A 27,763-nucleotide genomic window follows, 5' to 3' on the forward strand; every position below is an offset into this window, starting at 1 on the left:
AAAATGAATGGTGACTGAGGCTGTCATTTTGTCTGTTTACACTGGTTTGGAACACATGAGGGTGAGTAAATGATGACAGAATTTTTTTAGTGTGAACCCTTTATTTTATTTTGTTTTATTTTATTATAAACCTAATTAAAATCCTTTCTAGGGGCATTATTTTTACACCTATCACTGTTATTTAAGACAGAATTTGTATTTGTGGGTGAAATATCCCTTTAAATTAAATTATAAATCAAATGTAATTTAATTTGGTTGAAATATACCATTAAGTGTATTTATTTATTTATTTCAAACCTTATTAAAACCTTTATATAATCATCCTTTTAACACCTATTACTTTCATTTCAGACAGGGAGAGTAAAGAATGACTTTCATTTTTGGGTGTAATATCCCTTTAAATATTTCATTTAATTTGGTTGAAATATACCTTTAAGTTTATTTGATTTATTTTAATTTAGTTCACTTTAGTTTTTAACAACCTTTAAAGAATCCTCCTTGAAACCCTTTTGTTATTTCAGGCAGTATTTTGCACATTTTAGAGCATGCTACTTGAATACAATCTGGCCCCATTCACTAGTGTTAGGGCTGTTTTAAAGTGCTATTTAGTGAACATCACAGAAATGGGGCATGTATATCAGAGAGCGTGAGTGAAACAGACAGGGAGGGAAGGGAAGGAAATGATCTCTATAAACCCTGTGGAGTTTCTTGGCAAGGGGAGGAACACAAACTGGGGGTGGACTCCTGTGACAATGACTAGGCACCCTCACATTACTTAGTTCTAAAACACTATATTACCACGAGTGCATTAAACAGTGGTTAAAACTGCTGTAGATCAGGACAGAGCCTCTAAGTTTGAGATTAATTCCATGGAAAATACAGGCTTACACTAACTGATACCAGGTGGACTAACTGTCTGGTGAATGCAGGTAAGAGGATTTGGTTCACAGAAGAGTCCAGAAACCAGACAGAAACCTGGAGCATTAACCCAGGAATGTCCAATCCTGCCGCAGACGCCCCATCGGGCCATTGCATCCAGTTTAAGAGTGAAGCATCAACCCAAGCTTGGACGAAGACACCAGGGCATCTGAAGCTGACGTGCAACCTCTCAAAATCCGAATCTGACCTGATGGCTTCCTCTAATTGTGAGGAAGACGGGCCTCTAGGTGACCGAAGCGAATCCCTTTCCAACTGTGCAGCTGAAGGGAAGGAAATGGAGCAGATGCCCTCATTTGCATCCGAATGGGACGAGGTAAGATCTGACAAACTAACAGGGCAGAGTATGAATGGAATGAGGGTTCTTGGGGGAGGGTTTCCAAATCTAAACACCCTTTTCACACCCAAATAAGGAATATTGAATGTGAATGCTATACTGGTCTATTTTATTTTTATGTTTTTTTTCGTTTTGTTAAACCAAGCAAAACTGCAGCTCTTTGCCAGTGGATGCATTACAGGAGCGGAGACTCATTTTGTTCCATTTTAGTTTAAGTGATTTCACTGACTTGATTAACTTGACATCGAAGCAGTGATGATTTCAGGATTTTTCTGTGGCTGCCTCATTTGAATCAAGAGCATATATCATATAAAAATGATTTCCTTAGCCAAACACTTGAACTATAAATGTCAGTTGATCACTATTCATCAGGTCCAAAACATAGACAGCTGCCTTCTGTGGCAGGCAGCATCCTAACCAACATGGAGTTTTCTGATCATCAGAACGCTACATGGCTACTTTTGAATGGCCATCAATGGAGAAAAAGCTGAAAATTGCTGTTTGGCTGGATTTACACAAATGTCATGCGGCAAGGTGCACAATCTTCTTCCGGAAGCACTAAGTAGCTACAAGATTTGCAAATGTTTTCTAGGTTAGTAGCATCAAGTCTTGGTGTTTTGTTTTGAAGCACTAAGTAAACTAGATGTCTATGAGCAGAACTGTGTGTTCTGCTTTGTCTCTGAAATTATCTGTACAATTCACAAAAGTCTACAGCAGGGGTGCTCCCAATTCTATAGAACGAGATCTAATTTTTCACAATGTTATTATAGATCTACCATACACAATATAGAGTCGGAGTGAAATCTGAGGATTCTCTATGCCTGTTTTAAAACCACAACAAATAACAACACTTAGTTTATTAATTATGGAAACATTGTTTCAAGTTCTCTAGTAATTATCCAAGACAAGTCAACAGTCTGTAATTGTGAACAAAGAACAAATGTAATAAAATAAAAGCAATATATAGAAACAAATGAAAATCAGTTATAGTATAGTTTTAACTGTTCATGAGATGGATAGCCTGAGGGAAAATACTGTTCCTGTGCCTGACGGTTCTGGTGCTCAGAGCTCTGTAGTCCCGGCCAGAAGGCAACAGTTCAAAAATTAAGTGGGTTGGGTGAGTGGGGTCCAGAGTGATTTTATCAGCCCATTCCCTCACTCCCGATGTGTATAGTTCTTAAACGGAGGGCAGAGGGCAACCAATAATTTGCTCAGCGGTTAGAATTGTCCTTTGTAGTCTTCTGGTGTCAGATTTCATGGCTGAACCAAACCAGACAGTTGCTGAAGTACAGAGGACAGACTCTATTGGGGCTTTTCCACTGCATAGTACAGCTCGACTCTACTCTACTCGACTCTGCTCGCTTTTTTGGGGTTTTCCACTGTGGATAGTACCTGGTACCTGATACTTTTTTTAGTACCACCTCGGTCGAGGTTCCAAGCGAGCCAAGCCAATACTAAATGTGACGTCAAAATCCTGCAGATCACTGATTGTTCAGGGAGAATCGTCACTACCAGCATCACTGGATGTCTGACACGCGACATCAACCCGCTAGTTTTAAAGTTAGTTACAGCGATAGCAGTATCGTTTGTTCACGCGACTTTCGAATTGAGTAAAAAAAAACAGCTGTGTGCAAAACCACGCCATGGTCAATAAACGAGGTGCAGACGGTCCACTCGTTAGTGATGAGCGAAACGAAAAATCTCTGAGGAAGTGTCTCAGCTGTTGGTCGCACACGGCTTCCACCGGACCTACCAACAGTGTAGGGAAAAGTTCCAAAAACGTAAAAGTAACTACAGAACCATCAAGGAAAAGTGGAAGTGGTTCGACCAAATGGACGCTATCTAAACCGGCGAGCAATGGGAGGGAGAGTGCCCTGTACTGGCGTTGATCCACGATGGAGGATGGTACGTTTTGTTATGTTAACTCTATACTCTGCTTGAAAGCTTCACTTTTATTTAGTTGACCAACTACTGGAAGCTTGCTTCTAAATCAACAGGCCAATTTAACTGTTACACTTGTGTGAAATCACCATGCAACAACTGCTTTATTCAGCACAATGAGCTAGTAGCTAACAGCTAGCGGTTGTGGTATTGTTTTGGTCAGTTTGTGTCGTGTTTAAAATGATGTCACAGCAGTAGACAATCAGCCTTTAATTCCACCCACGCTGAGGAGGCACTAAACTGCAGTGGAAATGCAAGCTCAGAAAAGTAAAGCGAGTAGAGTTGAGGCGAGTCAAACTGTAATGTGCAGTGGAAAATTGCCAAATGGCTCCTGAATAGAACTGTATCAGCAGCGCCTGTGGCAGGTTGAACTTCCTCAACTGGTGAAGGAAGTACAACCTCTACTGGGCCTTTGTCACAATGGAGTCAATGCGGGTCTTTCAATTCAGGTCCTGTGAGATGGTAGTGCCCAGGAACCTGAATGACTCCACTGTTGCCACAGTGCTGTTCAGAATGGTGAGCGGGGTCAATGTTGGGTTGTTCCTCCTTAAGTCCACAATTATCTCCACTGTTTTGAGTATGCCAATCTCAAGGTTGTTTTGACAGCACCAGTGAGCCAGCCGTTCAGCCTCCCTTCTATATGCAGACTCATCGTCATCTCGGATGAGGCTGATGACTGTAGTGTCGTCTGCAAACTTCAGGAGCTTGACAGAGGGATCCTGGGTGGTGTAGTCATTGGTATACATGGAGAAGAGTAGTGGGGAGAGCACACATTCCTGTGGGGCACCAGTGCTGATCGTACATGTGCTGGAGGTGAATTTCCCCAGTCTCACTAGCTGCTGCCTGTCTGTCAGAAAGCTGGTGATCCACGGACAGATAGATGTGGGAACAGAGAGTTGGTTTAATTTAGTCTGGAGTATAGCTGGGATGATGGTGTTGAAAGCCGAACTGAAGTCCACAAAAAGGATCCTTGCGTTTGCGTATGTCCCTGGTCTGTCCAGATGTTGCAGGATATGATGCAATCCCATGTTGACTGCATCATCCACACACCTGTTTGCTCTGTTAGCAAATTGAAGGGGATCTAGAAAGGGTCCAGTGATGGACCCAACACCAACACCAGTTTCTCAAATGACAACAGACTTCAGAGCGACGGGTCTGTAGTCATTAAGTTGCTGCAAATCTGCTTGTTTGTCCCACCATTAACGTTCACTTTAGACACTTTTGGCGGAATTTTGAAGTGTATTTGATCGTAACACTTTTCTGTTTATTTACATAAATGTACAAAAATAAGGAACCTACAGAGTTTTGCGACCGAAGCTTAATTGATCCTTCACTAAACTCGGCAGGGCAACAGTTGCCAAGACAGGATTGGTTAGAAGTGCTTTAAAGGGTCAATGATATGTCTTATGATATAATTAAGCAAACTCTTATCAACTTCTACATGCCAACTGAATAAAATAAGGCAAAAATAAACATTTCACACAGTGTTTTGTGAGAGATATGATTGAGTCAAACACTAAAAGTGGTTGTTCTGTATATGTATTATTGTATTAGTCATAATAATAAAGTCTTAATTAACATTATGTTTATTTAACATATTGAGATATTAGTATTAAGTAAATTGTAGCATTTTGGTTACATTGTTTTGGGATTTCTCATACCTTCTTTATATAACATCCATCCCTTGCGCACTTTTGGCCTCTAGTGTGTGAGGCTTTTCAGACAGATAAACAGCAGCACAGGGCAGGGAAGTACAGAACAGCACCATGAGCGAGAGTGTTAACCGCTAGGACGGTTTATATTATAACAAGACGGGCAAACAGTTACGGAATTTAATGCTGGAGCACAATTCCGCACTGATGTGGATTGACAGAAGTGGAGAGCCCGTCTGTGTGCACGATGGTGCGAGGAACAGGACGGCGGGAAAAAAAATTATGTTCAGTGAAATGTCAAAAGATGATCGCAATGTATGTAATTGTAACTATATCAGATATTATTAATAAAATACGGGAACTCGTTACGTGGGAATTTTTTGCCCCCATATTTTGAATTTTTCTTAAAAAAAAATTTGGCCCTGTTAATTTCCGACACTATTGGTGTAGAAATATCTTTCTAAGCTATTTAAAAAGTTTGTTTTAGACATATATTAGCAAGTAAACAAGATACCCCCACATATGTTAAACTACATTGTGTTAATGTTTGACACAGTTAAAACTTTGCCAACCTTAAAAACAAGTGAAGTTTGATCAGTGCTTAAGTGTTCAGACGGTTCCCTCGTACCTGAATGAACGGCACCTTTCCAGAATAAAATGAAATATGCAGAAAATCACTGTATTACAGTTCTTCACAAATATTCAGAAATATTATGTATTTTTTTTGTACTTTGTAATTGTGATGAAAAGTAACTGTAGTGAAGTTGAATACTTACTTTTTAATCAACTCAAGTAAAAGTAAAAGTACTATTATTTATTTTAAAAAAGTTGAAAAATTTGAAAAATGTACCCAAGTACTGTAACGAGAGTAGATGTAATTAGTTACTTTCCACCTCTGGTTGGAGGCTGAACCATCTGTTTGTGCGATCAGCAGCAGATGGGGGACGTATTCGGAAAGCAGTTTGAAAACAATGTCTATTTTTGCAATTCCATTCCGGTGGTGCAGAGATGTCACACTTCAGCTTTAGACGCATTAGTGCACATGGACAGAATAAGCTGCAATGTGGATCAGTCGTTTTGCAGATAGTCAATATTCTGGCTATATGCAAAACTTCTAGCTGATTTTCCAATGATTTTCAGATGTTAGCTTCATTAATATAATCACTTGCCAGAGAGAAGGAGACAGATCGCCCATTAGCACCTCTCAGCAGGAGGTATTAATCACTTGACTGTCTGGACTCCCAGCTGATTTAATGCTTTGAAACACTGAAAATACATATACAGCTTGCTTGAAATTATCACTGGCTGTGGGTGGAGTGGGAACACGCCACGAAGGCAGTGACCAATGAATGCAGTTCATGTATAAAGTGTTTTTTTAGCTAATTTTTCTGTCATTTAGTGTGACACCTTCACTCCGTTTTAATTGGTAAATGTGACAGGCTCACTGTCTAGGAGGGCAAGATTAGCGAAAACAGTCATTAAGTGTGAACCTCCCACCCAATTCGAGTTGTTCTGGGTCTGCTAGTGTAAAGCCAGCTTAACAAAACATCATAGTGTGCTTTGTTTTTAAATGAACGTTTCTTGCCACTGGTTGTGGAATAGGAATTATAGCAGTGGGTAAGGTTGAAGAGAGAGGTAGGAAGAGCTTGACAGTATTTGCGCCAGTGGCTGAAGGCTGAACGCTTGGCTAGACCCATCAGTCCTTCTGCTGCTCTACGCTGGCTGCAGCACATGGGGCTAATTGAGCCTGAACTGTCACTCCGCATCTTCTCTGTAAGCTTCCCAGGGGTCAGCCCACGCTGCACACACAACAGCTCCCCTCCCCGTGCGTGAGAGCTTTAGTCATAACCAGAATGGTTGCTGCGGCTGCCTTCACACCTCATGATGTTTTATCAGCATTTTGTAGTGATGTGACGTTTGATACCAAAGCTTCAAAGCTTGTGGAAAAAACAACAACAACATATATCACATTGAAGCGCTTATCGGAGCTTAAAGGAATATTCCGGGTTCAATACAAGTTAAAGGGATAGTTCACCCAAAAATAACATTCTCTCATTATATACTCACCCCTATGATATCCCAGGTGTGTATGACTTTCTTTCTTCAGCAGAACACATTTAAATAAAAATAGAAAAATATCTCAGCTCAGTAGGTCCTTAAAATGCAAAAAAAAGCTCCAAAAATCACAGACATTCAGCATAAACATCATCCACACGACACCAGCGTTTAAATGAATTAGTCTTTAGTGGCTTTTGGTGTGAAAAAGATGAATATTAAAGGTTTAGTTCACCCAAAATGAAACATTATCCCATAATTTACTCACCCTCAAGCCATCCTTGGTGTATATGACTTTCTTCCTTCAGCCAAACACAATCAGAGTTATATTAAAAAAACTATCCTGGCTCTATCCAATCTTTATAATGGGAGTGAATGGTACCTTAGATTTTGAAGCCCAAAAAAGTGCATTCATCAATCAATAAAGTAATCTAGGGGTTTTGAAAGGCCTTCTGAAGTGAAACGATGTGTTTTTGTGTGAAAAATACAAAAAACTAATTTCTAACTTTATAAACTATAATCTCTGGCTTCTGGTAACAGCCGTCCGCAGGTTCACAAGAGAGTCGAGTTCCAGCGTATGACGTAGGCGTAGCGTAAGCGCCTGTGAGAAATGACGAATGCAGAAGCGCAGAGGATAAAGCAAAACAAAATGCCGGTCACGAATAAGAAGACAACAACAAGGATTTTTAAAGAAAAATGTCAGAGGATTTCGATTTAAGAGAAGAGGAGATTTAGTTTTTTGCCCAGCCCTATTTGTTTGAACCGGAGTACACCGACCAGGAACACCGGGAGATGGAGGAGGCTGCAGCAGCGGCACAAACACAAGGATCTGGTAGACGGAGAGTTCGGGAGACGTGGTGGTGCTCATGCAGGAAATGTGAGGTAATGCCAACAGAGGCTGAGAGTGTTTGCTGCCATGAATGGACGACTGGAATGACTGGATAGATGCACGAAAGCACCATTTTAAGACTAATATAATACTACAGTATAGCTAAAAAAAATGCCATTTACTTTGCTGTAAATAACGTGCGCTTCTCAGTTACCGGAAGCCAGTTATTATAGTTTATAAAGTTATAAATATGGATATTTTTCTTACAAAAACACATTGCTTCGCTTCAGAAGGCCTTTATTAACCCTCTGGAGCCGTATGGATTACTTTTTTATTTATGGATGAGCTTTTTTAGGCTTCAAAATCTAAGGTACCATTCACTCCCATTATAAAGCTTGGAAGAGCCAGAATATTTTTTAATATAAGTCCGATTGTGTTTGGCTGAAAGAAGAAAGTCATATACAACTAGGATGGCTTGAGGGTGAGTAAATTATGGTATAATTTTCATTTATGGGTGAACTAACCCTTTTTAAGTACTTTTTAGCTAAAAATGCTTTATTTTTTTGACCAGCAGGTGGCAGTAATTTGAACAGTCTATACATTTGTAATGAAACCCCCATTCCTTCACAAAGCTTAATTTTCCCACCACTAGCAGTTTGTGTTTGGGAAAATTACACACTTGTTGATTAAATCATTGATCATGCTTATTCTAACCATCGCCTGTTACTTTTGTGAAGATATCTCGCAGGCAATTTTTGAGACAAATGTGTTCATCTTTTTGGTGATATGGCCACTCAAGACTATCTGTTACATTGATTTTACCTTGGTTACAGGAATGTTCCAGGTTTAAAGCAATTTAAAATCAATTAAATGCATTGGTTTAGACTCCTCCCTCATCTATTTAATAGAAGCAAAAATCACGGTTACAGTAAGCCACTTACAAAGTAATTAAATGGGGCCAGTCGATAAACATTTATTGTATACAATTATACAATTGTATACAAGACGTAAATATATGACGTTACATTGTCATGACAATAAAGTTGCAATATTGGGTATTACCTTTCACAGGTAAGGTTTGTTAGTGATTTTATCACACTAAACATTATGTTAACATATATAATGTTTATGTCTTGTGACTGTACTTTTGAAAAAGTATGTATTGGTTTATGAACTGACCCCATTCACTTTCATTGTATGTGCCTCACAGTAACCAGCATTTGTTTTTTAAATAACAGAGGGACACGTCTAAATAATATTTATGGTAATCAACATTATGCAGCAAATGATGTTGATTGAGCTTAACTTGCATTGAGCTTGGTACATTCCTTTTAAGGGGTGTTGTTGGTGTCCAAAATCCCCTTAACCTCAGTAAAATTAATGTAATGTAAGTATAACATATAAAATAATCACACACACACACACACACACACACACACACACACACACACACACACACACACACACACACACACACACACACATGTTGTGTTTCCATGTTTTATGGGGACTTTCCATAGACATAATGGTTTTTATACTGTACAAACTTTATATTCTATCCCCTAAACCTAACCCTACCCCTAAACCTAAACCTCACAGAAAACTTTCTGCATTTTTACATTTTCAGAAAACATAATTTAGTATGATTTATAAGCTGTTTTCCTCATGGGGACCGACAAAATGTCCCCACAAGGTCAAAAATTTTGGGTTTTACTATCCTTATGGGGACATTTAGTCCCCACAAAGTGATAAATACACGCACACACACACACACACACACACACACACAAAGGTATTTTGCCAAGTAGTTTAGTAACATGCCTTTTGGTTAAACCATTTATAACCCAGATAAAGGAAAGCTTTTCAAGGTGTTAATATGACCGCATTTGTTGTCAGATTATTAAGCAGAACTGGTGTAAGACTGTGCATGCAAACAAGCTCATTGTTTTCAGCTACTATTGTAGGCAATGCAGGCTTTCTAAAATCTTACCAAAAGTTAATGCAGCAATTCAGTGCCTGTGAACATTAACGTAAAAAGTTACATCAGTAATAGCAAATAATGACAGTTTAGAAAACGAAATGTTGCCATTGGGATACGTCAAGATGATGCTCCCGATGCGGCTGTCACAATTATGAATTAATTGACGATTAATTGTCTGTTTTAGGGCTATGATGATTAATTGTTTCTCTTAGGTCTTTCACGATTAACTCTCATATAAATTGTCTTATGTCAATATAGGTGCTTCATTCACCTTAAAGGGACAGTTCACCAAAAAAATTCTCTCATCATTTACTCACCCTCATGCCATCCCAGATGTGTATGACTTTCTTTCTTTAGTAGAACACAAACAAAGATATTTAGGAGAATATCGCAGCTCTGTAGGTCCATACAATGCGAGTGAATGGTGATCAGACATTTGTAGCTCCAAAAATTGAAGTCCTTTATTACTCTAAATCTCCACTTTCACTTTTAATCTTTTTATCTGAAAGTCGCATCTGAAAGTAAAAGTGAAAGTGGAGATTTAGAGTAAAAAAAGGACTTCGATTTTGATCTGTTTCTCACCCACACTTATTCTATTACTTCTGACCATAGACTGTAAAAAAAGATGGACGACGCCCCTTCGCTCTTTTCCATTGGTGAGAACTGAAGCTTCCAGTATCCCGATATGGTGCTGACATCTTGGGACTTGAATCTGCTCAGTTGCGATTTCGGGACCAAACCTGCGCAGTAGTGAGCAGGAAGTAAAGCTGCCAAATCAAGGCCCCGCCCTCACTCTTGCTGAATCAATCGCAAGGACACGACCCTGCACTTTTGACTTTTGACTTATCACGGTGTGAAATGATTAATTATAGAAATTTAGATATTAAATTTAAAGCTCCAATCTCCTCAGTCCTCTGAAGATCCTGAAAAAAGTCAGTTGGTGCTTCAGTGACTACTTCGCTCAGAGAACCTGTCAATCACAGCTGTCAATCATGATGTCACAGCACCGTTTTTATAGCATCAAATAACTACAAACAAACTTATTTTGAAAACAAACACTTGAAATTACATCAACGTGATAGAAACTACAGTAAATGACAGAAACTATCTTTTAAAAAAAAGATTTGTGAAGTGTAATTTAATTGTTTAGTTGGTCTCGCGTCCCGTTGAATAACATGGGGAGGTGGGGTTTATGACCTATACTAGGACCAGTCACCGGGGGGCGATCGAGACATTTGGCTTCACTTTTGAGGGCTTGTGCGGCACACTTGCTTCTGACGATATGGATTAAAACACTGGAGTCTTATTGATTACGTCTATGTTTCCTTTATGTGATTTTTGGAGCTACAAATGTCTGCTCACCATTCACTTGCATTGTAAGGACCTACAGAGCTGAGATATTCTGCTAAATATCTTTGTTTGGATTCTGCTAAAGAAGACACTTTTACATATTTAACTTAAAATATGCAGTATAAATTAAATGATAAAAAAACTTATATTTGATTTCTTTTTAACGCTTTAAAACTTTATGAATGCCATGAAAAATTACTTTTTAAATAATCAAAATATTTTTAAATACTTTAAAAAATAAAAAATACTTACGCTAAAATTTTACATTTACAATTATTTTTTTAGAACTCTTTTTTTATTTATTAATAAAAAAAATATTTATATAACATTATATTAGATTATATTAGATCATGCAATAGAAAAATATTTTACACTATTGTTAAATTAAAGTGAAACCGGAGAGCTTTGCATTCACCATCAAATTTTATATTTGTTTGTTAATATTTTCGCTGGAGTTTGGCGTGAGCTCTGCTGACGGTGCACGCATCAGTGTGCTTGAGAAGCACTTTATGCTTTCAGAACATTATTTTTTATTTTTTATACCACTGCCCATTTTTAAAGGGAAATGTTAGAGGTGATCACATTTATACTCAAGGCTTTATAAAACAGTAGCCTAATGTGAGTCTAAGAAAGTGTGTAGAATTATCCAATTGTCGGATCTCGGAGCATTATTCAAACTTTACTTTAAACCACTTTTATGGAAAGACCCAAACTGCTGTCAGATCATCTGGGTGGAGGGTCCTGTTCTTAAAGGGATAGTTCGTGCAAAAATGAAAATTCTTACATATTTTACTCACCATCATGTTGTTGAATACCCATATAACAGTGGTGAGAGATGACAGACATTTCATTTTTTGGTTAACTATCACTTTACAAACATCCTGTTCTGCATTTGTCCACTAATGGCATTTCCCATCATGTTTGAATTAAATTTATAGGCCTAAGAGAGAGTGATGGAGAGCATTTGGAGAAATGACTGTTTGAAGGGTAGGCAGAGGATGATGTGGTGCTACTCTCCACACACCAATACAAAACAACCTCTAAGTCCGAGCAGAGCCCTAATGTGCAGTGAGACAGAGCCAACCTGCTGGTGTGCACTCATATAGTATCCTGGTGGAAAAAGCTGTATCAGCATTTCCCGTATGTATAAGCCAATGGTCACATTCCTCAGATTCATTAGTAACTTCTGAACTTACATTAAAGGAAACATTCACCCAAAAATGAAAATTCTGTCGTATATTACGCACCCTTATGTTGCTCCAAACACGTATTACTTTTTTCTACCATGGAACACAAAAGGTACTCCAGGTAGGGAATGAGGTTTTGCCCCAAGTGAAGGAGTTCAAGTACCTCGGGGTCTTGTTCACGAGTGAGGGGACAATGGAGCGGGAGGTTGGCCGGAGAATCGGGGCAGCGGGGGCGGTATTGCACTCGCTCTATCGCACCGTTGTCACGAAAAGAGAGCTGAGCCGAAAGGCAAAGCTCTCGATCTACCGGTCAATTTTTGTTCCTACCCTCACCTATGGTCATGAAGGTTGGGTCATGACCGAAAGAACTAGGTCGCGAGTACAAGCAGCCGAAATGGGCTTCCTCAGAATGGTGGCGGGCTTCTCCCTTAGAGATAGGGTGAGGAGCTCAGTCATCCGTGAGGAGCTCGGAGTAGAGCCGCTGCTCCTTTGCGTTGAAAGGAGTCAGTTGAGGTGGTTTGGGCATCTGGTAAGGATGCCCCCGGCCGCCTCCCTAGGGAGGTGTTTCAGGCACGTCCAGTTGGGAGGAGGCCTCGGGGAAGACCCAGGACTAGGTGGAGAGATTACATCTCCACACTGGCCTGGGAACGCCTCGGGGTCCCCCAGTCAGAGTTGGTTAATGTGGCTCGGGATAGGGAAGTTTGGGGCCCCCTGCTGGAGCAGCTCCCCCCGCGACCCGACTTCGGATAAGCGGTTGAAGATGGATGGATGGATGGATGGATGGATGGATGGATGGATGGATGGATGGATGGATGGAACACAAAAGATGTTTGGCAGAATGTTAACCTCAGTCACCATTCACATTCATTACATCTTTTTTCCATACAATAAAAATACTCCGGTGACCTTTCACCCCACACTTCCTGTATTCTGTCTGGCATTCTTTCTTATCGGGCACTACTCACGCACCTTACGGTCTAAGTGATCCCACAAAAGCTCAATGGGGTTAAGATCCGTAACACTCTTTTCCAATTATCTGTTGTCCAATATCTGTGTTTCTTTGCCCACTCGAACCTTTTCTTTTTGTTTTTCTGTTTCAAAAGTGGCTTTTTCTTTGCAATTCTTCCCATAAGGCCTCCTGAGTCTTCTCTTTACTGTTGTACATGAAACTGGTGTTGAGCAGGTAGAATTCAATGAAGCTGTCAGCGGAGGACATGTGAGGCGTCTATTTCTCAAACTAGAGTCTCTGATGTACTTATCCTCTTGTTTAGTTGCACATCTGGTCTTCCACATCTCTTTCTGTCCTTGTTAGAGACAGTTGTCCTTTGTCTTTGAAGACTGTAGTTACACCTTTGTATGAAATCTGCAGTTTTTTGGCAATTTCAAGCATTCCTCAAAACAATGATTGACTGATGAGTTCCTTTTTTGCCATTTTTGATCTAATATTGGCCTGAAGACATGCCAGTCTAAACTCAAAAACAAACACAAAGATTATGTTAAGCTTCATTTAGTGAACCAAATAGGTTTCAGCTGTGTTTGATATAATGGCAAGTGTTTTTCTTGCACCAAATGATCAATTTAGCATGATTACTCAAGGATAAGTTGTTGGAGTGATGGTGCTGTTTTTTACATCAGTAATGTCCTGACTATAATTTGTGATCAGTTGAATGCCACTTTTTTAAAATTAAAGTATCAATTTCCTTCAGTACATTATTCCAAACTTTTGGCTGCCGCATTCAACACATGTTGATTCAATCCATTTTACCCCAAACATGACAATATTGCTTATATTTGAATTTATAGAAAGGACGTGCACATTTTAAACACTCGCTGTGCCTATACGATCACCATACCTCAGTATGTTAATGTTTCAGTACTTCTGCAGAAAACCTGTTTAAAAATAATTTTGTGTTTGGGTGAGCGGTCAATCCTGCTTTCCACAGATGGCAATATAAGTCTCTTCATAATTCATATGCTAACGGAAGATGTCAGGGGAGCATGTCTTCAGATGGCAAGTGAAAGATGTGCACGGGGGAAAAGAAGTGGGTGGGAAATGCTTTCGCCTGCAGTAACTGTACGACCCGTTCCAAACACTTATAGCTCTGCATGTGCACGGAGCACTGCCTCAAATAACACTCATCGGCAGTTCTCTTTTTCACTGAAAATCAGAGCTTATGTGCCTTTGCTTGAGTAAATGAATGCATACAATAAAAACATTTATTGGAAAATAAAAATGTAATTAAAAAGCTTTAGATGATTTAGAGTTTTTACAAGCTTTGTGTTCAGTTTTTGCATTTTTGAAAGAGTTCAAATGAAGGGTGTTTATTCCGCTATGGGCACTTTTGTCATTGTTGTTCATTTTAAGTCTATAAAATAAACTCTCTTAAAACGCACACACTATATTTAACAATGGATACTTGCATACATACACTATGTCTGAAACTGTTGTGGCAGGGTGGAGGGCGGGGCCAGGTCGTGATTCCGCACACCTGGCCCCTAATCAGGCTAATTAGCCCTCAGAGGGATAAAGGCCGACCGAAGATGGCAGTGCGACAGAGAGGGATTTACAGGCAGCTGTCCGACACCTGTGTGTGTGTGTGTGTGTGTGTGTGTGTGTGTGTGTGTGTGTGTGTGTGTGTGTGTGTGTGTGTGTGTGTGTGTGTGTGTGTTTTTAAATTTCTTATTAAAATATTATTTATATTCTCAAGCCAAACACACGTGGACTTTCAAAATCAAACAAGATATATTGTGGTGCTAAATGTATAATGTAAAATGCTGTATCTATATATTCTAGCATTACTGAATGTACAGTACATTTATCACAAATAGATTGGATGTTTCCGATGGTTGCCCATCTTCATTATGCATTCTAGTTCTTATGAATCGTAAATGGCAAAATGTGTCGCTTCCACACTGAGACTGTGGTGGTAATGTTATCCCACCCTGATTCACTCCAGTCCTGGCTTGATGTCTCTGCCATCACTCCATTACTGTATATTGAAACTGGACTCTGATGCCTGTAATCTTGTTACTACTCTGGCACATGGAAGGAGGCAGGGCTGTATGAAATCTTTATTACTCCCCCACCTCACAAGTCGCTGGCTAATACATATTCACTCATTAGGTTGGACATTGTGTGATGTTCCATACTGCTGTCTCTGCAGAAAGAACCCGCTCGCCTTTCATGAACTGCCCTGGAACTCCATGTCTTAGGATGAAGACCGCAATAACTCTAGCCACCCTCTCTGTCTCTCTCTTGGTCTCTCCAGAGGTGATATAAAGACTACACTTGAGTATATTCCTCAAAAACTATATTACTAATCTGCAAATTTTTTTAGATCAGTGGATATCAGCTGGTTTTGCTTCAGGACCCAGATTTTGCATCGGACATCAAGTGGTGACCCAGCACAGTACCAAAATGATCAAAAGCACAAAAGTAATGCACACAACTCCAGTGGTTTAATCAATACTGAAGTGATAGACTTGTGGGTGGGAAACAGATCAGTATTTAAAGTAGAGTTCAATACGAGTTATGCTCAATCAACAGCATTTCTGGCATAATATTTATTACCACAAAAAAAAAAAAAAAGCACAAATCTGGGTTACAGTGAGGCACTTGCAATGGCAATTTTTTGGAGGGTTTAAAGGCAGAAATGTGAAGCTTATAATTTTATAAAAGCATTTAAATGAATTCTTCTGTTAAAACTCATGTATTATTTGAGCTGCAAAGTTAAGAAATATAAATTTTTACACTTATTTTAGGGTTTTCATTCACTTCTATAGTATGTGCCTCACTGTAACTTTTTTTATTTATTAAGAAAACAAAATATTATTTGTGGTAATCAATATTATGCCACAAATGCTATAGAGTGATCATAATTTGTATTGAATCCAAAATATTCCTATAAGTCCTTTTTTACTATATGGAGTGGTGCTGGTGTAGTGGGCTAAAGCACATAACTGTTAATCAGAAGGTTGCTGGTTTGATCCCCACAGCCACCACCATTGTGTCCTTGAGTAAGGCCCTTAACTCCAGGTTGCTCCGGGGGGATTGACCCTGTAATAAGTGCACTGTAAGTTGCTTTGGATAGAAAGCGTCTGCCAAATGCATAAATGTAAATGTATAAATCTCCTCTTTCACTTTCACATTATTCTTTAAAAAAAAAATTTATTAGAATTATTCGTGCATATTGCCACCTACTTGTCAGGTCTTGCCATAAGCGAAGATTTATAGTATATATTTTACATTTTGATCTGTTTCTTACCCACACCTATCATATCTCTTCAGAAGACATGGATTAAACAACTGGAGTCTTATGAATTACTTTTCTGGTGTCTTTGTGTGCTTTTTGGAGCTTCAAATTTCTGGCCACCATTCACTTGCATTGTATGGACCTACAGAGCTGAAATATTTTTTCTGTAGAAGAAAGAAATTCACATTTATAAATACTTATCTGAGATGGCGTGAGGGTGAGTAAATGATGAGAGGATACATTTTTTATTTTTGGGTGAAATGTCCCTTTAACGATAGCCTATACAACTTTAAAGTGAGTATACAGTGAGCCCATTAATCAATGGTAGGTGCTTCTGTTGAAGCCATCAGTCCATGCTAGTTTTAAAAGTTATTCATAAAATGTGTTATTTCATTTCAAAATCTTGTTAGATCTCATCTGAATATATTTTTATACATTTAAAGTAACTTTTACAAAGTAGCTATCGTCTGACAATGTAATGGCCTTTTTACATAAACGACATCAAATTAATTATCCAACATATAAAGATTTAAACATAGAGTTGCAACAATTTTAACTTCAAAGCATACTCTTTTGAGCCTGAATGGATGCATTCGACACATGTGCACTACAATTGCTTTGTGATATTCCTTTGCACCAGTCAATGCCAGGTGCATGTGCAGACGTCTCGCACAGACAGAAAATACTAAAAACACACAGTGTGCAAGACATAGCAGCATGCAGAACCCAAGTATACTCAGGCCTTCAATACAGTACATTTTGAGTTCACATGGTTCACATATTTTGGAATAAATAACGTCACTTAATGTGTTGAGTTTCCAAGCCACCAGCATTCATTTATTTAGATAGATAGATATATAGCAAGAGCTTTATATAGAGCTGAGATTCATCACATGAACTATAAATTGACTGTGCTCCAGAACACATAATGGCAGATGAAGTCTGGAATGTGCATTATATAGTCAGCTCAGGGAACTGTGAGGTCTACCATGGGAGAGTGTGATGATGTAATATGCATTCTATAATGGATTGACATGGAGAGTGTATAGTACACTGTAAGTTAGTATGTAGGTTACTTGAAAGTGGGAAAAATGAAGGGCTGTATCGCTAAAGGGCATCTACCACGTGGAGCGTGGCATCTGACTGCTAAATGAATCCAGTGGCTTGCTAGCACGTTGATGCCACAAGCACACAGCAGATTACTTCTCCAGACGTTAAATATTACATGAAAAACCAACGTTTTGCTATTTCAGACCTCTCCTAAAAGTTAATTGATTGGAGACGAGTAATCTCTAAGCTTTCATTCAGAAAAGGAAAGGAGTTCTTATATACAGTATGTGCTAACTGGGTTATTCATTTCCTTTAGGCTCTCACTGATCCGATTTAATTTCTTTAATGTGAATACCACCTCCATTTATTTTATATTTCTGGCTGTTTCTAAACCTACACAGAGAGAAAGTTTCGCTGGAAATAGTTGATGACTGTGTTCAGAATGTAATACTAGCTTACTACTTACTGAATTCTGTGCACTATGCGCTACATGCTGCCTAATATTACAACCTGACCTTATAGAATCGCATTACTATGCTTGAGTTTTTTTATATTTACTTGGCTTGTTGTGCATTTCGTAGCAGTTTCCAGGTGAAATGAACACTAGAGGTGCTACAACAACAATGACTTTTATTCCCTTGCACACAAATCACGAGTAAAACGACAGATTATCAGTGCATAAACATTTACTTTTTGCCCTGTTCCTCACGCAATGCTATCTTATGGCATCTAAACACTTACTGCAGTGCATGACTAGTAAGATGATCCATTTTGATGTTTGCATTATAAACATTCAGCATTTATGAGCTTGTTTGAGCGGGATCAAATTGCAATGTAGCTCATCCGAGTGTTGCAAGTGTTGCACTTGCGATGCAATGACCGGGGTATGAGTGTTTAAACCAAGGGTTCTCCTCTTTTCTCCCCAATTTGGAATGCCCAGTTCCCAATGCACTCTAAGTCCTCATGGTGGCGTAGTGACTTAATCTGCACATATTAATGTGGCTTGTTGAGCGCGTTACCGCGGAGACCAAGGGCGTGTGGAGGCTTCACGCTATTTTCCGCAGCATCCACTCAGAACTCACCGAGAGCGAGAACATTGGACATTATAGCGACCACAAGAAGTTGCCCCATGTGACTCTGCCCTCCCTAGCAACCTGGCCAATTGGTTGCTTAGGAAGCCTGAATGAAGTCACTCAGCACGCCCTGGACTTTAACTTGTGACTCCAGGTTTGGTAGTCAGCGTATTTACCAGCGTATGTCCAACCATTTACTGCACTTTTTGGAATATGTCATAGGTCGTCCAGGTATTTTATGCATACTGAAAATGTGCATATTGTGCACAGTATACATTCTATATACTGCAGAAATAGTAAGAGTGGTAGCCTAAACATTTTCAGTTGTTCTGAATGCAAAACGTGTGTCCTGGCAAACAACAGATATGAATTATGAATTTAAATCAGTTCTAACAAAGTCCGGTGGAGAATAACCTGTCATGGCAGATTACAGCTAAATTAAATATTTTATTGCATTTTATAACCCTTCTGTTCTTGTTGTTGTGTCTTAGATTGAAAGGATCATGAGTCTAATTGCCAGCATCGAGATCTCTGAGGAGCATCAGCCAGCGTTAGAAGGTAAAGATGACAGCAGCACTTGAGTGAGGAGAGATGGGCTGTCTCTCTCCAGCTGTGTACGATAAGAGCAATGAACAATAGTAAAACAATATGCTGAATGTAAAGTGGTTTTTGAAGTATGACTGCCAAAGTTAAAGGGATAGTTCACCTAAAAATTCTGCCATCATCATCATGTTGGCTTCATCTAAATCCAAACCCCTATGATGCTCTTTCTTCTTTGGAACACGAAAGGCGATGTTAGGAATTAGGAATTACATTTTTAGGAGAACAATGCCTTTAACCGTAGACACTGTGACAGCCAACAAAGAGTGATGGTGTATTTGTAAAAAGCATTGTTTTGGTTGAATCATCCCTTGAGTCATCTACTTCACCACCATCTTAAACAACCAATGATTCACTCTCTTCACCACATGGTCTCTATTTCCACCCAAATTTGGTCTGTGTCTGATGTTTCTTTACCTGCTATTTTGACACAGTTATCCCCAATGGGCCCCGAGGGCCTACTTTAAATAGATGAGATCGAGATCCATTTACCGTGGCCATGACACGATACTCAGTAATTAGGTCTTGATATTTCTCTCTTCTTGCAAAGTGCCTCCCAAAGTAGTAGCTATATATGGAGGAACATCACTATATTTCTTAGTAGTACTATGGTGTTTACAGAAGAAATTTGGAAGAACACACTTACAAAAAAGTACTCTTGAAGTTTGAATATACCTTGGGAGTACCATTGTTTCTTGGATATATACTATGGTAGACCATGCTGTTTTTAGTACTGGAAGGGTGCTTGTGATCCCATGTGTATAATATAATATAATGGATTATTTGGACATGTATTACATTTACATTTACATTTATGCATTTGGCAGACGCTTTTATCCAAAGCGACTTACAGAGCCCTTATTACAGGGACAATCCCCCCGGAGCAACCTGGAGTTAAGTGCCTTACTCAAGGACACAATGGTGGTGGCTGTGGGGATCAAACCAGCAACCTTCTGATTAACAGTTATGTGCTTTAGCCCACCACCACCACCACCACCACACCACACATGTATCATGGTAGTACCCTCTGTAGTACCCTGGAACACCATACAAATACAATAGTACATGATTTTCAGTTCCACACTTACATAAAACACACTAACAGTACCAAAAATGCCATGATAGTACCATGGTTTCTTGAATATATACTATGGGAGACCATGGTATTTTTAGTACTGGAATGTGCTTGTGATCACATGTGATCCCATGAGGGTAAGTGTTTGAAAAAGTACCAAAAGTGCCATGGTACTATAATGGATTATTTGGACTTGTATCATGGTAGCACCATTATTAGTACCCTGGAACACCATGCAAATTCCATGGTACATACAATACTTACAATAAAACAGTCCGAAAATACTGTGGAAGTACTATGAATTTTTTGACATGTACCATGGTATTTTTGGTACTGTGAGGGTACATTTTTGTAAGTGACGTCAAGTGACCATAGTACCATCACAGTACTTTTTACAAGGGTATTTCCATGTCCAAAAAATGGCAATATTGCAGCATTGCAAACATTGTTAGCTCCTTTTTGATAAATTGCTTGTATTTTTCTCATTTTGCAAGTTGCTTTGAATGCAACCGTCTGCAAATGGAAATTTAAATGTAAATGTGCACAAAACCATGGAAACACCACTTTTTGTAAGTGATATGAATAGCAAGGTGAGTCACCAACTCTGCAATGTTTTCTCAGTGTTTATGTGGCTTAACAAGGTTAGTGATGTCCTGATAGTTATCCCTCCTATAGAGGTTACTGTCCTTTCAAGTCTGCGGGTGTTTGGATGTACTTTACATCTCAAGCATGATTCAATGTCTGTTTACACACTGGCAGGCTGACAGTTCATATGATTCCCCTGCTCTCAGCTGCATGCAGATAACGCCTTCCATGCATGCATGCAGCAGCACTCATGTGTGACACTGAATTAGAACATGCTATGCTATGGAAATGCAGTTGACACCATCTGTATGGAAGACACATACATATGAAAATCTGGCAAAGCTCACAAATGTTGACAATTCAACTCGTATGTGTCCAATGCGAAGGTGGGCAACGGGTGGGATTACATTATGTGCAGCATGTGCACGGTGCATTTCGCTGACTTAACATTTAATATGCTGCCCCCAGTGGTACAGTGACACGTTCATAAATGTAATTCCTCTGATGATTTACCTTAGTATTTGGCTTGGCTGCGATTTAATTGTTCATAGTGAGAGTGCAAAGACTTTGGAAGCACTTAAGTGTGGTGGGGATATGGGATGGGGATGGGGGATGGATGGACAGTGGAACCTGTACGTTTCTCTCTTCATTCATCCTCTGGCTGATCCTGGCACAGTAGTATGAAATTTGGGTTTGTCACTTTGCTTCCGATGGTGTCCTTTCTGCACCAACAAGATCAGAGAGTCTGCGTACAATTTTAATCAGTACGGGGAGTGGGGAAAAGATAGAGGGGCAGAGAGAGAGAAAGAGAGAGGCAGAGAGAAAGGGGGGATTGATGGCCACAATTGGAGAGTGTGTGTATGTGAGACAGATAGAGAAAGAGAGGCAGAGAGAGACGGGGAGGGAGGGGGATTGAAGAACGAACAGAGCGTATATGCCGTGCAGCGGGTCTCGGCAACAGACAGCATATGGCAGCCCTGCAGAGCTTATAGAGATGACTCTGTCAATGAGATTGAGAGTAGAAAGCAAGTGAGTGAGGATAGAGAGAGAGGAAGAGTAGAAAGAGATGATGCCAAGCAAAACTGTAGGAGAAAGATATGTTTAAGGTGATTACCAGCTGCAACCATAAAAGAAATGCGCTACCGATGGCTTTCTGGAGAAGCAGTGTGTCATCTGGATGTTGTGCTTTGTGAGCGCTGAATGCAGCTACGGCTGTGACTGAGCATTCCTGGATCAGGGATGAAGCAAACCTTGCCCCCGAGTGCAAGACCCTTTGGAACGTCTGCTAGAGGAACGGAGCAACCAGAACAGGGGGCTTGGCTGCAAGAAACGAGACTGAGCCACCAACAGGGCATTCATATGGGGTTATCTGTCCATTGTTGTAGCTCACCTTATTTCTGCTGGATTAAGGCTTGGCTTTACCTTGCTTTAATGGGGCACTCTGTTCTGGCATGTTAGCCCAGCGAGGTGCATCAAAGCTCAGAAGGACCGGCAGTCCTTGGATTACAGTGACTGGAACGCTGCATGATCAGGGGCCGCAAGATCCTTAAAAACATTTGCTAGAGAAACAGAGTGACCAGAACAGGGGGCTGAGCTTCAAGAAGAGAGACTGAGCCACCAAAGGGGCTTTCTTATTGGGTTATATGTTCATTGCTCGTGCTCACGTTATTTCTGCTGGATCAAGGCTTGGCTTTTCCTCACTTTGATGGCATACTCCATGGAAGTACCAGCAATCCGTGGATTACTGTGACCAGAACGCTGGTCTACTCTCGAATCATAGGAGGGATTGTTGATCAACAAGTTGGAAGCAGAAGAACGAAGAAATGGGTGAATGTGCGATGAAGAACTTTCAAAGGATGACTTGGTGTCATGCAAGGCTTCTGAAGTTGAAGAACTGGCATTGTGGTGGAGCGTTCATTAATGAGTTGGGTCATTGGGTTTAAGGGTCATTGACTCCTAGTGTACTCATTGGCATTATTCTTATTTTCCAAACAATTCTTAGGGCTTCACAAAAGGGTCTTGCAGCCCATTTTAAGGACAAATTTAAATCTTGCATTGTGTTGGAAAGCGTATTTCGTAGAGGCAGAGCATGCAAAGATATATTTTCTGCGACTTCCTAGTAGCATTTTGTGTATATCGATAATTTACTGTGAGCCAAAAGCTCTTGTTGAACTTATAAGATCTTCCTTAATCCAAGAAAACTGTTGCTTAATTTTTTTGCCCTTGTCTTGAAGAGTAACGCCAAATTGTCCCAATTAACAGGACTTTATTACTTGACGCTAAACTTCAAAGGACTACCTGCCAAGGTCTACCTCCATACCCTGTTCAGCCTTGGCTCTCATCCCTGCAACACTGAGGGCTTGTGGAGGTATCTCCATCATTAGTTTAGTCTGTATTTCTGGGCCCCTGCTTCTAGTGGAGGCCCGTTGCTCAAGCCTGAACACTGCCTTGCTGTTGCTGCTGTTGCCCACGGCTCTGCTGGCCAAAGATGATGTGGCAATGCCACATCTCGGCCTCGGAGTGCCGCTGCTACAGGCTGAATGGTTTTTCACTGCTCAAACGGCATGCTTTGTCGACAGATGCAGCAGGAAGCCGTGTGCTGGAGCAGTCGGTGGGGGAGTGGCTGGAACACGTGGGCTTCCCTCAGTACGAGAGCAAACTGGTGCTCAACGGCTTCGATGACCTGCGCTTCATGGTGAGTGGCTTTTATATGTCCAATAGGGGGGCATTGATTGGCACAGCAGGTTATTCAGGGTTGGGGAGAATTTTCAGTCTGTCTGTCTGCCAGTCAGTCAGTCTGTCTTTGAAATAGTAAATCATGTGTACTTTCATACATGCATTCAGGGGAGTAACGTAATGGAAGATGAGGACCTTCATGGAATTGGCATCACAGACCCTGGCCACAGGAAGAAAATCCTTCATGCAGCAAAAAGCCTTCCGAAGGTAACTCTCTTTTTTCCTCCAGTAGTAATATACAGTGGCTCCAAGAAGTATTTTGGACACTTAAGCCTCACTTAAAATGTATGAATGTCTTTGTATTATACAACTTAATATATAAAACCAATTGGCATGTATTTTGTTTCTGAGAAAAGCTCAAGCTGCATTTGAGCAGAGATGACACTTAGTTTTATATTTTATTATCTAATGCAATCATGCATTATTAAGTTTGGCTAAATGTCCAAAAAAATAAATCACTTACCACTTCTCCTACGGTTTTCTTTATTTAACAGTGAACATTTCTTATAGTTGTGACCAAGAAACTATCTCTGGGCTTTTCTCAAGTGAATTATATAAGCTATATAAAACTGTTTTGCAGTTTATTTTGAGAGAATGTTTTTCAGGTAAAAGCTCTGGGATGCGATGGCAGCACCTCTCTGGCCTCATGGTTAGAAACTCTGGGTCTTGGAGAGTATCTGCAGAACTTCCTGTCCAGCGGCTACCGCACCTTGGAATGTGTGAAGAACCTGTGGGAGCTTGAAATTGTCAATGTAATTATGTTTCTAGCCTTCATAAAAAATACACAAAAGTTTTTCTTAAACATTATATTTGTCTACATTTTTTTTAAACATAAATCTCTAAGAAGTTGGTGTTGTTTATGCTTAGTGTGGTATATTTGCCAATGGGATGAGAGAAATATTCAACCAATAATGTTATATTATGTAGAATAATATATAGTTATTTTTTCCTAGAAAACAAGAAAATGAATTTTTTCCAGTGTTGACTACATAAATTTACTCTGTGTTAATGTGTATAGTGATAATTGTTGAGTGCAGGCCCCTGTGGGCCCCTGTGATTGTTGTACTTCATGTAATCATACATTGATTAATCATATCTTCTCTATGCAGGTGTTAAAAATTGGCCTTCTTGGTCACAGAAAAAGGATCATAGCCTCAATAACAGAGAGACCGTATGACGAAGCACCTTCAAAATCCAACCGATTCTCCCAACTCAAGGTGACGGACATGATTTATTTAGCAGAACAAAAGTCAGCACAAGACAGCTCAATATCCATCTGCCCAATCAATGTAATCAATGCACATTCAACAATGTTTTTGTTTATCAGATTCAGGACCTGTTGTCTCAGAACACTTCACCACTCAGTTATAGGGATCCGTACACCAGTCGCTCAATGGACATGTTGCTACCGCTGGGGGATTTGGGCAGGAAGAGCAGAGCGCTGGACCAGGACGGCAGTATCTCCCTCCGCTCCTTTGGTGAAAGATCACGTTCACATGTGAGGAATAAACATTTTATGAATGAAAACTCAAATATACAAAGTGACTATTTGCACTAGGGTAAATAGCACCTCTCACACAGCATGGCCATTTGCACTTCAGTAGTCCAGAAAACAAGCAGTGCCCGTAGTGTCGCTGCAGTGGCGTAGAGTGTAAAAACAACTGTGTGGATGCGCTTTTTTCGTGAAGATGAGCTGGGTTTGATTCCCCCTTTTGTTTCACTTTTTCCCATCCTGTTTCCTGTCTCCACTCTTAATAGCTCGTTTAATAATACGTATAATAAAAAATTAAAATGAATATAAAAATTTGGTCACGATGACGGTCTAGGAGTTGAATCCATCGTGATCCATGTAAAATTAACTATGGTTTAACAATAGTAATATTGTTGTAACCATGTTTTTATGCAGAATCCATAGTTTTAATGCAATTAATTATGGTGTTACTACAGTAATATGGTGTTTATATTGTAACCATGTTTAATGTTGTAAGGTGAGGTTAGGGTTAGGTTTAAGGGTAGGATTAGGGACTCAAAATAAATACAATAAACATGCTTCAGTGATGCCCCTATACAGCATGTTAGTATTAAAAGGTGCTGTAAGCGATTTTAGCGTTCTGGTGCTTTCACGTGACTGAGCCGTTGAATTAGCCACGCCCCCTGGTTCCAAAACTCCGCCCTCCAAAGATCATTTTGAGACCAAAACTGAGCAAAAGAGCATTGTTTGTTCCTGTGGCTGTCAAGTTCAACAGTGGCACAACAGCGCCCTCAACTGACAAACATTATGAATCACATCCTCACTGATCCACTTCAAATACAACACTATGAGAACGAGCAGAATGACTGACAGGTGAAAAGCGTCATTGTCCACAGTCCACGGATACATTTTTGTTTGCTGTTTACAAAGTCTAGAGCTGTCACAGAGCCGGTGAGATGTCTCAGGACACTTATTTCAATACATATCTTTAAAAGAGATGAAACATTATTCACTTAGGTTTTAAATTCGTCCAACAATTCAGTGTCCGCGGTGTAACGCGATATATCGTCGTTTAAAGATAAACAGAAAGAGGTTTTAATCCATTTTCTGTTTGGAGAGGTTATACAAATTAACAGGAACCTTCAAAGCCCTTGAAGGGTCTGAAAATATAATTAAAAGACAATAAAGAATAATAGTTTAAAAATTTAATATAATAACGCTTTTAATGTTAACAGATCAACCACACCTTTGGAGTAACTTAACAATTTAATCGCACAAATTTTTGGGTCAAAATAATTCTGAAAATATTCAACATTAAAGTTTACTCATTATTTATATATAAAAATATATACACATTAAATATGACTTTGACTTATGGAGTTGTCAACAGTCATGTCTCTGGTGTTAATGTTTATGATGTCACCAGCATTACACAACTGTCTAAAAACACAAAACACATAAATCATTTATAAGTTGTTTTGTTTTGCATTTTTAATGTGTTGAAGAATAGTACAATGCTGCAAAAAATGTAGTATATTTAAATGTAACTCAAACCTCAAAGCTTTCTTTTTAAAAATAAATTCTCAGCTGCTTTGGAAAAATGACGGTGGAATCTCCCATTTGCTGTAAACAAGGATTCAACCAAAACACTCAAGAACTGAAGTGACCAGAATCAAATATTCCATATAAATAAATGTGTGTATATATACTGTCATGTTACATTAGAACTCAGCTATGCTTTCTGATCATTGATTCACCACAATTGGTGCCAAAATATAATATAATATAATATAATGCATTTTTAAACAATACACGGTTTGTGAGACACAGATTTCACTTGTTGTGTTTCCTTTAGGATCGTCGTGCAGATCGGCAATCTCGTCTAAATGTCCGTCCATCGAGCCACTCTGCCACCTACACCACTGTCTCCACCTGGCACCATCACCCCGAGAAGCTCATCACAGAGTCCTGTGTTTATGAGGCCAAAGTAAGTCTTTCATGTTAGGGTTGGTTATTGTATTTATCAGCCACTTTTATTGACAGGGATTACAGAGGAATGACAGGATATGATGAGGGAATGGAATCGGGAAAACGGCACGACTCCGAATCGAATTCATGGAGTCACCATGAGCACCACGGCTCAATATATCATGTGCACTACTAACCAATGGGCCACGGCTCCAACTCTGAATAGTTTTTTGAAAGGATTGTGGTTCAAGTCATAAATATTCAAAACCACAAAGACAGATCCAGTAATTAGCACCTCATTAAATATTAAAGAGCTCTTTTGATTCATCATTGTTATTTTTCAAATGTGACTCCTGGAATCAAACCGAGAGGATGCGACGCACAATCAATTCAGTCACAGCAATCCATTTAGAAGGAATCAGTCTGATGTTATTTGATTTATCAAGATGATTTGTGTCTGTGTTTACATCTCACAGACATACCTTATGTTAAATGGCTTTGGCTAGAACGGTACACTAAATGAATAAATGTTCATATAAATGTGGAAGTTTGATTTCTGTTTTTCTAACCAATCTATGAATGATGTTGTTTCCAGTGGATTTATATGATGTTGTTGCAATGTTTCTCCTCCAGTATTTGGGCTCTGTGATCATTAGAGACCTACGGGGGATTGAGTCTACACAG

At 39.5% G+C, this 27,763-nt stretch overlaps 1 protein-coding gene across 1 annotated transcript in view; it reads left to right on the forward strand.

The window, feature by feature from the left end:
- The first annotated feature begins 1,132 nt into the window (after positions 1-1,132).
- The window catches only part of LOC127654426 (ankyrin repeat and SAM domain-containing protein 1A-like), a 33,329-nt gene continuing 6,698 nt past the window's right edge, over positions 1,133-27,763 (forward strand). Inside the window, exons 1-9 of the mRNA XM_052141616.1 lie at positions 1,133-1,252; positions 19,136-19,202; positions 23,484-23,599; positions 23,749-23,847; positions 24,246-24,392; positions 24,750-24,857; positions 24,968-25,138; positions 26,967-27,098; positions 27,713-27,763. The exon at positions 27,713-27,763 is cut by the window's right edge and continues 21 nt beyond it. Of these exons, the coding sequence (XP_051997576.1) occupies positions 1,214-1,252; positions 19,136-19,202; positions 23,484-23,599; positions 23,749-23,847; positions 24,246-24,392; positions 24,750-24,857; positions 24,968-25,138; positions 26,967-27,098; positions 27,713-27,763 (930 nt within the window). The 5' untranslated portion in view covers positions 1,133-1,213. The remainder of the gene's footprint in view (positions 1,253-19,135; positions 19,203-23,483; positions 23,600-23,748; positions 23,848-24,245; positions 24,393-24,749; positions 24,858-24,967; positions 25,139-26,966; positions 27,099-27,712) is intronic.

This window comes from Xyrauchen texanus, chromosome 13 (assembly GCF_025860055.1).
Source record: "Xyrauchen texanus isolate HMW12.3.18 chromosome 13, RBS_HiC_50CHRs, whole genome shotgun sequence".
In the NCBI taxonomy this organism is placed as follows: Eukaryota; Metazoa; Chordata; class Actinopteri; order Cypriniformes; family Catostomidae; genus Xyrauchen; species Xyrauchen texanus.